Source organism: Phalangium opilio, unplaced genomic scaffold (genome assembly GCF_054372755.1).
Source record: "Phalangium opilio isolate 3A_F unplaced genomic scaffold, DU_Popi_V2 ptg000209l_1, whole genome shotgun sequence".
NCBI lineage: Eukaryota > Metazoa > Arthropoda > Arachnida > Opiliones > Phalangiidae > Phalangium > Phalangium opilio.
Genome location: NW_028324217.1, coordinates 3,712,859 through 3,725,655, shown reverse-complemented (window position 1 = coordinate 3,725,655; position 12,797 = coordinate 3,712,859). Strand labels below are relative to the sequence as shown.

The window sequence follows — 12,797 nt, the reverse complement described above, 5'->3', positions numbered from 1 at the left end:
GTAGCTTCGCACCGTTAAATGAGACCTAATTTGCAAAAACTGGGGGTTTGTTATTTAATATAATTAAATAATTTAATTCCCCCTAAATTAATCCCAAATACTTGATTGAAGATGTTCTAAGTTAAGCCTTGTCTCACTGACTTAGTGTTTGGAAATTTCCTCGTATTGTACTAAATTTTCAATAAACTAACTAACAATTAACTCTACCTAAGTAACTTAAACTCTAGGATTAAATAAAATAATAAAACGCTAGTTGGATGGCTTTGGATTATTGAAAGACTTCTACACTTACGGTACTAGGCATAACCTTTCCACGTTGATTTCAACGTTCCAATGAACATTCAATGGCGGAGATCTTGGAGTCACGTCCCGACTTCGGCGTAAAACGTGGCTTTCCATCCAATATATTTCCTTCGAAAGTCAGGATTACGAGGAGCTGATCAAGGAACGATGTTGACTGGTCGCCGGTGCTGAGAGAAAAAAAGACTGGACAAATGGCTTCCGAGTCTTATAGTATTTTCCGTCGTTGGGGGCGCTTCGAAGTGTGTCACGTGGCCGCTAATTCAAATAAGAGAACACACCATTAGGGCTATAAAGTTATAAAAACAGCGCCCCTAGCGGCAAATTTCTTCATGATTTAGATGTCAGTAATTACGTAACTACGTATACAGCGCCCCTAGCGGCTATTTACGAACTAGACATTGCTTACACGAAAGTCTAGCAGAATTTTATCAGGCTATAGATGTCGGGAAATACGTAACTACGTATACAGCGCCCCTAGCGGCAATTTATGAACTATATCTTAGCTTTGTCTACGAAGGGATTTTGCTTACACGAAAGTCTATCCGAATTTTATCAGGCTTAAGATGTCAGTAAATACGTAACTACGTATACAGCACCCCTAGCGGTAAATGTGTCAATGCTTAATTATCCGTTCATAACTAGTTAAACAATAATAACTCGTAGCCCCTAAGTAAAACCTTTAATGGTACAAAAATAATTACACGTAACCCTCGAAGAAACAATTATTTCATTTTATTTATTCTATAGTGCATTTATAAAGTGTAAACAAAGTATATAGATATAAAAACTTAAAGTACGCTTTGTTAAAACTTGCTCGCGCGTGATTGCACTTTAATAATTCTAATATAGTAGGTCTAATTCAGAGGATATGATGTGTTTGTATGTATTTGACCCCGTTTCTAAACCACAGCCACTGACATTCATTAGTAAGCTTATAAATAAAAATGATTTTATCATCCAGATTAATGAATATTAATGTAAATTTTATATAGAAATATAATACATTTATTTCATTATTTGTATATTACACTTGGTTTTTTATTAAAGATAAATAATTAAAATGATACAATAATTTATTGAATTGAATGAATGTTGCGTCCAGATCCTGAAAAAAAAAAAGAACAAACATATTCTATTATTTACAAATTTTAAGTAGCTTAGAAATATATAACGTCAAGTGCAAAGTTTTCCCACGCTTCCGGAAATTGGGGTTCAGGGATGAAAAACATCATTTTGGGCCGGAAACTGAAGTATTAGCATGGATATAAGTGTGTTCATTATTGTTCCTACATCCAGATTCTGAAAAACAAAAAAAAATCAAAACAATCTGATTTTCTCTTTTGAAAAATACATGTAATTCGAAAAACACCGAAAAAGCGTGAATAATAAACAATCAAATTAAAAATTATTACTAATTTCGCATTTTTTATTTTTCTAGATATTACGAAGATAAATTTATGATAACACCTGATGGACAAGGAAATATGACTCAAATGTTCATATAGACATAATAAAAATCATATTTCAACTTTAGCTAATTGCATGTGATTGTCCACTCTTGTTTAACGCGTCCACGCTTTACCCGCGAAGGCATGGAGGCATTAATCTTCCTCACAACGATAGATAACACTTAAGCCTAACTTTAAAATTACTTACTTGATAACTAGGACGCGGTAAGATTCATAAGAAATACCAAGCTTCCCAATGGGACTCCATTTTTCCTTTATTCCCTGATGGTTCTCACGGTTCAACCTACTCATCCAAGATGTTCTTTGGCAAAAGCCGGAGAGGAAGGTATACATACGTTTATACCTTTTGAATAAACGACATGGAGATTCGAAGCATCTTGGAATAAGCCAAAACAACAATAAATCAATTAACCGCGATTTTACTCGTCCGTAGGAGAGACTGGGATATTTACGCTTTATAATAGTATTTTCTGGTCCTACCAAGGAGCTAAGAGACTATATTGCGACCCATTTCCATTCATGACTCATTCTTTTGAGATATGGGGACGCAGTGGCGGAGTTTGATTACTGTGTGGGAGTGATTTCGAAAACGTTAAAGTGGCTCAAATTAGATCAAAACAACTTCGTTCTTTTCACATCCGACAATGGACTATCTCTGGTTTCAAAAACTGAAGGTAAATTGAAAGGAACTAAAATCATCTCACCCTTGAAGCGACATCGGAAATCAAAGGTGAAATAGGGTTATTAATCGATCGTGTTTAACCCCAAAAAAGGTGGAATTAATGCGCCATTCTTGTGTGGTAAACAAACACAACATTCGAGGGAGGTTTTAGAGAACCCACATTGTCCTGGTGGTCTGGACCTATAAAACCAGGAACGGTAAACAACTGAATTATTTTTATTGCCGCATTTATACATTTTACTTCAATTAATTAACATATATTGCCATTAATTATAATGCAAATCGACAACCTTCAAACGTTATGGATTCATTTACAACAACACTTGACTTACCTGCATGGGATTTCAGTACCAATTACCAAATGATCGTTTTAGAGACGGGATCAGTTTGCTATACTTAACTACAGGCAAACAAACCGGCAGGTAGAATTAAGCAGATTTAACACAAGCATTAACATAAGTTTATCATAAGTTTAAGAGGCATGATAAACTTATGGTATTAAATAAGTAGTAATCAAGTGTATACTATCATAAGTTAATAAGATATGTTCCATAAGTATGACACTATCTATGCTTCGTAATGCTAGAGACTTACCAACTGGAATGTTTCAATATCAGCACAAATTATTTCTAGGAATAAATTGTTTCTGAAAAGACACACGCTATCGTCACAGGCATTCAAATAAAAATAATATCAATTTCTAGAAAATAATTGAAAAGTAACAACACCTAGTTTAATTTCATGTAAGTTATCATTTTCAGGCGTTGTTTTAGGCTCCTCTGTAATTTGCGCGTCACCTAGCAATCACGTTTAAGTATGCAAAACATCGACTGTCACTTTCATGGCTTCATCTAAAGGCAAGTAGAAATAACTGAAAGTAAGGCAAAAATGAGAGACGACTGATGTTGATTTGTATTCAAATTACATCTTTTATTTTTGTACAAAATTACACCGAAAAATAGTTGACCTTTAAGTGATTTACTTAAGAGCCACTTAATTACAATTTAATTGAAATCAAGTAATTTAAAATAATTAATCGCATTAATTTAAACTGAAATAGTTGTATAGGATTAACATGTAATTATTGAAATTATTATAATAATTTTAATGAATATATAAAATTTATATAGCCATCAACTTCTGATATAACATATTAGAAAAAAAATCTATGCCGAGCGAAAGTGTAATATATGCTTTGCTCGTCTTGTTATTCACATTCAATTTATTTATTAGTAGAGGTGTGCGGGCGGGTTAACCGTTTCAATCGAATAATTCGATCGAATAACGAACCGAATAATTCGATCCGGTATGATTAAAAATTATAAAACTACCTTTACACGAATAAAATTTAAATAAACCTTCAGTTTGAGAATGGAATAGTTTAAACTAGAGGCCATTTCAATAGAAATTTAAAAATATTATTTTTTGGGTTACTCTGAAATGATTAAATTTAAATAAGTAATTTTGGCATTAATTAACGTTAATTTACGAGAAATACGAATAAAATTAGGAAAATTTTCACAATCTATTTTTAGAGAGGCAATTAAAGGGAATTTAATTTTAAAGGTCTTCACAGCCAACAACAATACCGTCAAATATGTAAAGGGTGTGACTGATATTTGAACAATATAGGGCCGTTAATGGTCTTAACTTTAAGGATACAACTCCTGAGTTGCCAATATTAAACATGTGCTAATGTCGCTCGATTCTGCAGACAAAGATTGACTCTGACTCATCTTGTACCGGATTATGCTTGGATTTATATCTAAAGGCGTTATTCCTGTCGCATTCTTAGCCTCAATATATGCTCCTTTTTCTATCAAACAAGCAATCACATCGGAACTATTGCACCTAACTGCAAGATGCAACGGCGTGTCTTTGTTTTTGTCAACCGCGTTGACTTGCGCGCCTTTACCCAAGAGTAAACTAACCACTTCGACGCTACTTTTTTCAGCCGCTATATGAAGTGGAGACTGGTTTAGATAATTTTCGACGTTAATTTTGCAATCTTTTTCCAACAAAGCCGATACAGCGTCTACGTTTCTGTGTGACGCGGCGTAGTGGAGTGGGGTAAAATTGTTTTTGTATTTGCAGTTAACGTTAGCCCCGGCATTAAGTAATTTAATAATGATATCAGAGTAACCTTTTTTCGACGCCAAAAGAAGGCAGTCATCAATATCTTCAATGTTTTCGTCATAGTTAAGCAGGAATTCCATAATTTCGCTAAATTTGAAATAAAGCGCGACTTTCAGAGGAGGCAAACAAGCATAGTCGTCATTCTTAATGACCCCATTTTCTAGAAGAAATTTGACCATATTCATGTTCCCGTTTTTTATGGCGTTGTACAATGGTGGTATGATAGTTTTCGTCGTGCGAAAGTTATTCCTATATTCATCCTTATTATAATCGAACCATTCAACGGAATACGGTGGGTTCAATGGGAACCCGTTTTCTATAAGGTAAGTGACACATTCCAAATGGCCCCCGTCAACTGCCAGATTTAATGCAGTGTAATACGATCTCTCACGGTAAATCCCTATAAAATCCCTCGTTTCTTCCGACGCGAATGGCAGCCATTTACGAATCTCCGTGTTGGCCTCTTGAAGAATATCTTTCAATTGGTCCAGTTTACCATTAATCGCCGCGTCATTGAATTTAAGCAGGGTCTGTGAAGTTTCTTCAAATTCCTCACGAATTTCTTTGAGAAAATCAAAGTTCTCCATCAATTTAGTCAGAGGTTTTATTCGTCCTTGTATCGCATAGTCTTGATATAAAGTTGCCTCTAAAATTGTCTTCCTGTCGTGTGGAGTGCAATTTTTAAGAGAGTTTAGTATGATGTTAGAAAGTTCGATGTATTCTTGGTCGATGGTTAAATAAAGGGCCGTTCGCTTAAATTGGTTGAGAGATGTAAGATGAAGAACAAATAACGGAGTGTCTTTAAAACAACTGAGCAAGAAATCCAGTATATTTCCATGGTAATCCAATATTAACAGGTGCATATTACATGTACTTGATTGTAAATAGCTTAGATGCAGAAAGCCACCAATGCGGTGCAGAATTCCGTATTCAAATTCGTGACGACATAGTAATTGATTGAAGAATTTCTTCACAACATAAAATTCATCTTTAACTATGATATCAATCATAAGGTCAAGAACGTAAGTGTCTTCATGATGAATATTGTTTATTTGGTTAATTAAATAATCGGCCACAAAATAATCAGCGCTTATCGCAAGGCTGTCGAACTGTTCTTCCACGTCGCAATGTATAAATCTGCCACCTTCGTCAATTTCAAGACCAAGAGACTTTAATTTCTCTTTCGTTAGGCCTAACTTGAGTTTTAACGATTTTGCCCAGGAGAATTTGCGCGAATCATGATCCAACGATGTAACAAAAGGCTGTAATGGCAATAGTGCCACGAGAGCTCCAACATTTTCCATACTAAGTGCAACGTCAAACGGAGTTTGATTTCTGTGATTCACCGCGTTAAGGTTTCCTCCACCAATTAAGATTAAACTTACTATACGTGGTAAAATACCTTTGGTGTTTCTTGCAGCTTCGTGTAATGGAGTGTTTCCTTTATTGTCTACCGCGTTCACAAAAGCTCCGTGTTTCAACAATAAGGAAACTCCATAAGGATTTTTGGAGAAAACGGACCGGTGTAAGACGGTTGTTCCCGAATTTTTCTGACGCCTGTTCACATCGACACCATGGCTAAGAATCGTCTGCACAATTTTAATTTTTCCTTTTCTAACTGCATACCCTAATAAGCTATCACAATAGTCTTTGTAGGGAATTTTGACGACTCTGGTCGTGTCTAATCCAAGGTTCAATAAAATCGAGAGCATGTCATCTCGGTTCTTGTAAATGATGGTCTTAATTGTTTCCCAGTCATGTAATATAAGACTGCTCTCAGAGAGCCTAGAAAAAATCAGTTGAACAATCTCTTCGCTTCCCGAATCCATCGCGTGGTCAAGCAGATTATTTCTAGGCCGACTCAATAGTAACTTTACGGCGGATGGTTCTTGTTCCATTAGAAACTTGACAGCTTCTAATCGCCCATTTCTAACCGCGATATCCAATGCTGTTAAAATATAATCACTTACTAACATTAAAAAGCGGCGATTATCGTTATCGCCAGCTTGTTCAAAAATGTATTGTAAGTCCTTTACGTTACCACGTTCAGCTGCATCAAACCATTCAGTTGTCAAATACATTTTCTCTCGTAGCTTAACTGCTGTCGACTTCATTACATCGCCCGCGTGTTCTTCTATGTAATTAGTGAACATTTCCCGATATCTCGGATTAATCATGTTTCCAAATAAAAACGTACGTTGAACCTCATTTGATGATCCTTGAATTTTTCCAAGTAGATAATCCAGGAGTTCCTTGCTGTCCGAATTATTTTTCTTCAAGGCAAGCATTGTCGGTGTTTCAAAATTATAATCATGGGCGTTAATGAAATAAACCAAGGTCTCGGCTTCAGGTTTGTATAGACAAATATCCACGAGAAATTTAAATACTTCTTTACGGTTGTAAATTATGGCCGTATGTAAAGCTTTTTCTTTATTTTCGTAATACAAAAATTCAGAACAATAGGAAATCGTTTGAAACAGTTTCGATAATGTGACACTGAAATGCTCAACAACAGAACTGTAATCTGTCAAGTTCTTTAAATATCCATTGAAAAATTCACATATAATATAATAAATTTCGTCAATCAAAATATCTGTCATGATAGCTTGAACGATGCTTTCAGGGATGTGTGGTTTCTCTAGGGCATTAATGAGAAATTTGGCGACAAAAAACTCCGCGAAGGTACGATGGACGAATTGAATTGGGGTTTTAACTCTGACAATCAAACCCACTTTTAATGCTTTTTTCTCAAGTATCGCCTTGATTTCAGGTTCAAAATACTCCATTTCAATAGGGGCTGAATCCTTAGATTCGTATAATACCTCAAGTGCCGACTGACAGTGGAAGATTTGTAACTGCCTAAGGGCCAAGTCGTCGCTGTCTTCCAAATTGATATCACCGCGGGTGCTCTTACGTTTTTCTTTCTCGTAAACTTCGATCTTCTTCTGCTCAAACGCTTCGTATAAACTAACCAAAGATATTTTATCTGATATATTACTAATATCCGTGTCTTCATATACTTCGGCTAACAGCCGACATTGCAATGGAACGCCGGTAAATTTATTTTCCTTGTCGGCGAATTCATCGTCACCAATGGATGTTCTAAAAACGTCTAACAATTTCTTGGCTTTATTCTTCAAATCATCACTTGCCTCATCATTAGCGTTTTTAAGCCAAGTATTCACTAAAAATTTGACTTGATCATCCGTCGTTAAGTGCCGCATTACAAAACAGGGCGTTTTTAGCACCTTTTCAATTTGGTCTTTTGAGAATGGTCTTGAGGTGACAAAAATGTTCGTGACCTTGGTTTTCATTAAGGCGCTAAGTAATTTGATAAACACGCTTTCATAATTGGGGCAGATTTCATCAAACGCATCGAATAATAGAACCACATTACCGGTATCGATTAATCTTCGTTTAAATAAGTTTTTCTCGAATGTGGTTGCGAGTCTAGTATTGACATTACAATTCATAATTTTATCTAATAAGAAATCAACGGCGTTCGATACTTTGGGTTTGCCAAATTTTTGATGGTCAAAATCCTTGCATACTTCTTTAAAAACCTCGGTGCAATCATTTAGATTAATTCTAACCACCCATAAGCTAGGATTATTTGACTTAATCTTGAGGCTTAAACTAGTTAACGTGGTTGTTTTACCCATTCCGGCTTTGTCTGAAATGACCAGCGATTTAATACGTTTCCGAGCATTTTCTATTTCACATTCCTCAAAATTATGAGTTTTTCTATTATCCGTGTTATTGTACAGTTTATCAAACACCGTTACCTCGAGCTCATTATGGTTTAGATGTTGTCTTATGTAATCTACAGAACCGTGGGTTTCTTTCCATTTTAAAATAGTTGAGTCAAGCGTCAACCAATGAACATTTATCGCTATTTTGGAAACCCTAACATGATCAACTAATCGATTGAAATGTTCGCTATCATTTTTACCAAGTATGAAAATCCTACCACGCTCGACTTTAAAATTATCTTCATCGCACATTTGCATTATTTCTTTTTTTACACCAAAATGTTTTAAATAGTCATAGTATATATAATTTCCCCTAATAGCAATAATATCTTCTGTATTTTCTATGTCCAATAAAACATTGGCATTAACCTGGAATTCTAATAGAAAAGCTCGCGGGACGTAACAATTAGTGATTTTTCCCAAGTTAGGGAGTTGATTTCCGATTTCTATAAGTCTGCCTTTCATTAATGAAATTATGGTTGAATTGTCAATGATATCTTGAATTACCTCGTTTTTACCAAGAAGAATTTTCAAAGGTATTACTTCATCAGAGCCTTGAAATATCACCAAGTTTTTTGACAAAAGCATTTCTTGGGCGTTTGATGTCAAGTCAGTCCATTTTAAACCTTCAAAGTCAATTTTGGCGGCATCTTGAAGTTTCTTCTTAGTTAACTTTTCCAAGTAGATGGTTATATCGGATCTATTTTCACTAATTATGATAAGTTTGACGTTTTGCTTTACTTTGGGATCAATCAAGACTTTTACGAGTTCCTTAAAAAATTCTTTAACTTCATCTTCGTCCGAATTAACTCGGTTCAGATTACAATCTAAAACTAAAAGTACTTTTCCAAAGGCCTCTGACATAAGGACTTCTTTTAAACTAACTGCCACCGTATTTATAGCTAGTACATTCTGTAAGCGCATAACTAAATAGTGTTCATGTTTAAGCAACTTGTTTATCATGGCGGTAACAACATCGGTATCGCAATCAGTCGATGTAAGAATATGTAAAATTTCTAAATCTTTTTTAACAAATTTCTTGACATCTTTACTAAGTCCGCATTTTTTGCTGAAACAATCAGTCATCTTATGTAACTTATTACTGTACTCGATTGACTCATTTTTATACGCGAATTTTCGAACCTCATGAAATGTCAAAGATTTTTCAGCTTCATCAATCAATTTAGGGAAAAATTCAAGTAATCTCTTAACAAAAGACACTAATTGTCCTAAACTACTTCCACTGTCACACAGTGACTTAACTTTACCAGATTTGACTTCTAAGTATTGCAACTGTTCAAGTACGTAACTAGGGTCTATTTTGTCTTGTTCCAGAATATCTTTAAACAATGTATCTGGTTTAAAATAATTGGGAACACCTCTTATCCATTGAAAGTGCTTTAAAAACGTCTGTTCGGTCAACGTAAAGACACTGAGGTTACACGTGTTTTCTTTAAATGGTTTGGTTTGATACCTGACTGGAAAATAACCTTCATATTTTTTCTGGGTGCAAACGAATGCTTTGGATTTGGTATTAAGAATTGCGCAATTGTCAAGCCATTTAAATTGGGGTATAAGTAAGGTCTCACATTCGTCACCCACTGGTAACACGTTATTCACAGGCCAATCTATTACTAATCTCATTTTAGGACTAGATGACAGGTACTCTAAAATGAGTTCTAAACTACTGGAATCTTGATAGTATTGATCAGTCAAAGAAAAATTGTCCGAATCAGATTTAGTTATAAGAATAACATTCCCAATGTGTTTGTTTAAACAGTTAACCACATTTGGTGAGACAACAAAGTTGGTGATGTCCAAGTTATTCAGGTCAACTTTCTTGTCTGCAATACGGATATCGAGGTCATCAACCAATTTGAATAATATATCCAAACAACCGACGCTATCAAAGACCTCAGTGTGAACTAAGTACCCGTCATCAGCATTCTCGCGTCTTAGAAACTGATCACCTTTTCTAACTAAGTACTGGGCACTAAAAGCCGAGATTTGAGCCAACCATCCACCGAACCCATGTCCAGTGAAAAATAATTGGAAGCGCACTGGTAATTTCCCTTTGAATTTTTCAAGTTCTTCTATGACCTCGTACGCGAAAGTGACCGCTGAATGGGCTTGCTTGTGGCATCGTTCAGAAATAGTTTTTAAGTGAGTTTTGTACGGTTCCTCATTGGTGTTTTTAGTACCACGATGCGCGATAACCACTTGAAGGTTTTTAATATTTATAAATGCAATAGCAAAATAACCGTTTTCGCTATTAGAGACAGTTGTTAACATTTCCCAGCCACTTGGCAAATTATCTTTACTTTTGTTTTCAAAGCATTTAGCAGCAAATTTCGCCAATTCGTAAGTCGATGGTCGTCCGAGTTCTTCTAGTTGCAATAACTCAAATTTAGTCTTACTTGCAATTAGGTTGAAATCTTTATTTTTTCCAATTTTATTTTTGATCTTTTGGTTGCTGAGAAACAATTTAAAGTCGTACTGCAAAGTGTTAGAATAAGGAGCGGTTGCTGTTTCGTCGTCTTCGGACTCGTCAGTAGAAGTTGACTCTTCAGATGATGTCTCACTGCCTTCATCTGAAGTAATGCAATGGTAAATTAACATTGTGCAAATGGTCTGCTTAAATCACAGTTCTTTGAAGCAATGGTCAAGGAATTGTTTTAGGTAGAATAGGAAGGATACACTCGACATCGACAACCAAAAACAGAAAAAATTATAGTTGCCAACAGAAGATGAATTTAAAATTCAACAGTATGTCAAGATTGAGTCATTATTTTTTATTCATATTAAGTTTATTTCAATAATATTCATAGAGTGACGCTTGTTTTCGCTACTACCTCTCAACCATTACTTCAACTAACCCTGCCTTTAACCATCCATACCTCTAGCTGAGGTGGTGGCTTTTTCCGGTTCACTTTTGGAATCCGATTCTTCAATGTTGTTCAGACTTTCCATATCGCTCAGCCTGGCTTTCTTCGGTTTGGAACACATTTTAAGTTCGGTTTGGGGATTTTCTCTCGCTAAGCCAAATTGAGAACTGCTAAATGACAATAAGACGTTAAATTTAAAAATGATTTAAACCCTAAATGTGCTCGGAAAGTAAAATCATTAAATAACTTGCCTTGTTTACAAAAAAATCAGCTTCTCCGCATTTTCATCCGTCTTCATTCTAGAAGAAAAGATTGTTTTTAAATTCCCTTAAGTAAGATTAAGGTAGTCTTGACTTTGGTTTTTATCTCTCCGAGTGAGCTATGTCCGATGCCAGTCTTCCTCTTTCACACTGGCCATTTTAGAACCGAACTCGAAAAGATGGAGATCCAACCATTTGATTTTGATACCCTTAGAGTCCTATTATCTGGTTTTCTAATAATATTGAATTGATAAATATAGTTGCAAGGAGAAACAAGACTGTCCGACCCCTCAATTAAAGGGCTAGTATACTAGTATAAATCAATCATTTAATTTTCAAAAGAAATGTGTTTGAAACAAAATATGTGCTATGTTTGTACTTTCATTTATTGACGCGAACTACAGATTTGTTTCATCCATAGTGTCCATTTAATTTTACGCTTTAGAAATATTTACAATTTCAATCTAACTTTTTAATTGCTCATTTAAGTATTTAAAACTATCCAAACTCTGAGTTGAAATTAACATTTACTGTAAATAGTTTACACACATGGAGGATTCATACCATTTACACCAAAAAGCCAGGCTACGTAAAGAACTAAAGCAGAAGGGTTTTTGGTCTCCAGGTGTAAACGGTATGAATCCTCCATACGTGTAAACTATCTATGCATAAAATAATTACTTGGTATACTGTGCTTTTTGTATTGCACTAAGGGTAAAATGAGTTATAGAAAACAGAGCTCATGGGAGTAAAATTTAACCAAAATATTTCATAATTTCGTGAAATTAAAAATAAAATAATTTTTAAATAATAATAAATTTTAAATTTACCTTAGTTTCTGAACGCTGCCGTAACGTTACGCCCTGAAGTACCTATCCGTTGTAACTGATTCAAAACAACAAACGTCATTAGATGATAAGATTAAAAATCCTTCGTTATTGGTTGACTTACAATGATGTAATACAGGGTGATCTAGCTAATCGAGACCAACACTTTCAATGATTTAAGTTAGTATTATAATCAAATAATCAGGTGGTTTCTTTTAGGGGCTAGACACTCGGCTTAATCGCGGGGTACGCACTGTAACTTTGACCTCAAGTCTTTGGGTAACAACCCCTGGACATTGTCTTATTCCTTAGTGTCCAAATATGACGAGGACAGTCAATACTCGGTTTTCAAGAAACGAAAATGATTTCAGTTTAAAAACAACATTGCGTGTATTTTCAAAAATAACATTAATCGATCATGTTAAGTTCAACATTGCGGTCTACTTTTAAACCCGTGTTTGCACTATGTTATATGTAATTAAC

The 12,797-nt window shown here is 35.0% G+C and overlaps 1 protein-coding gene across 2 annotated transcripts; it reads right to left on the bottom strand.

Annotated features, from left to right (window-relative positions):
* Positions 1–3,355: 3,355 nt before the first annotated feature.
* On the bottom strand, positions 3,356–11,405 carry LOC149618448 (uncharacterized). Of its 2 annotated transcripts, XM_089854064.1 has the most exons (3): positions 11,240–11,405; positions 6,632–10,933; positions 3,356–6,538 (listed from the first exon to the last, which is right to left on the bottom strand). In XM_089854064.1, exons 1-3 carry the CDS (start codon positions 11,346–11,348, stop codon positions 4,107–4,109), a joined length of 6,843 nt encoding a protein of 2,280 aa, XP_089710190.1. In that variant the 5' UTR covers positions 11,349–11,405; the 3' UTR covers positions 3,356–4,106. The 2 variants fall into 2 exon arrangements, with proteins under 2 accessions (XP_089710190.1, XP_089710189.1); XM_089854063.1 differs by having other exon boundaries at positions 3,356–10,933.
* Positions 11,406–12,797: the final 1,392 nt, after the last annotated feature.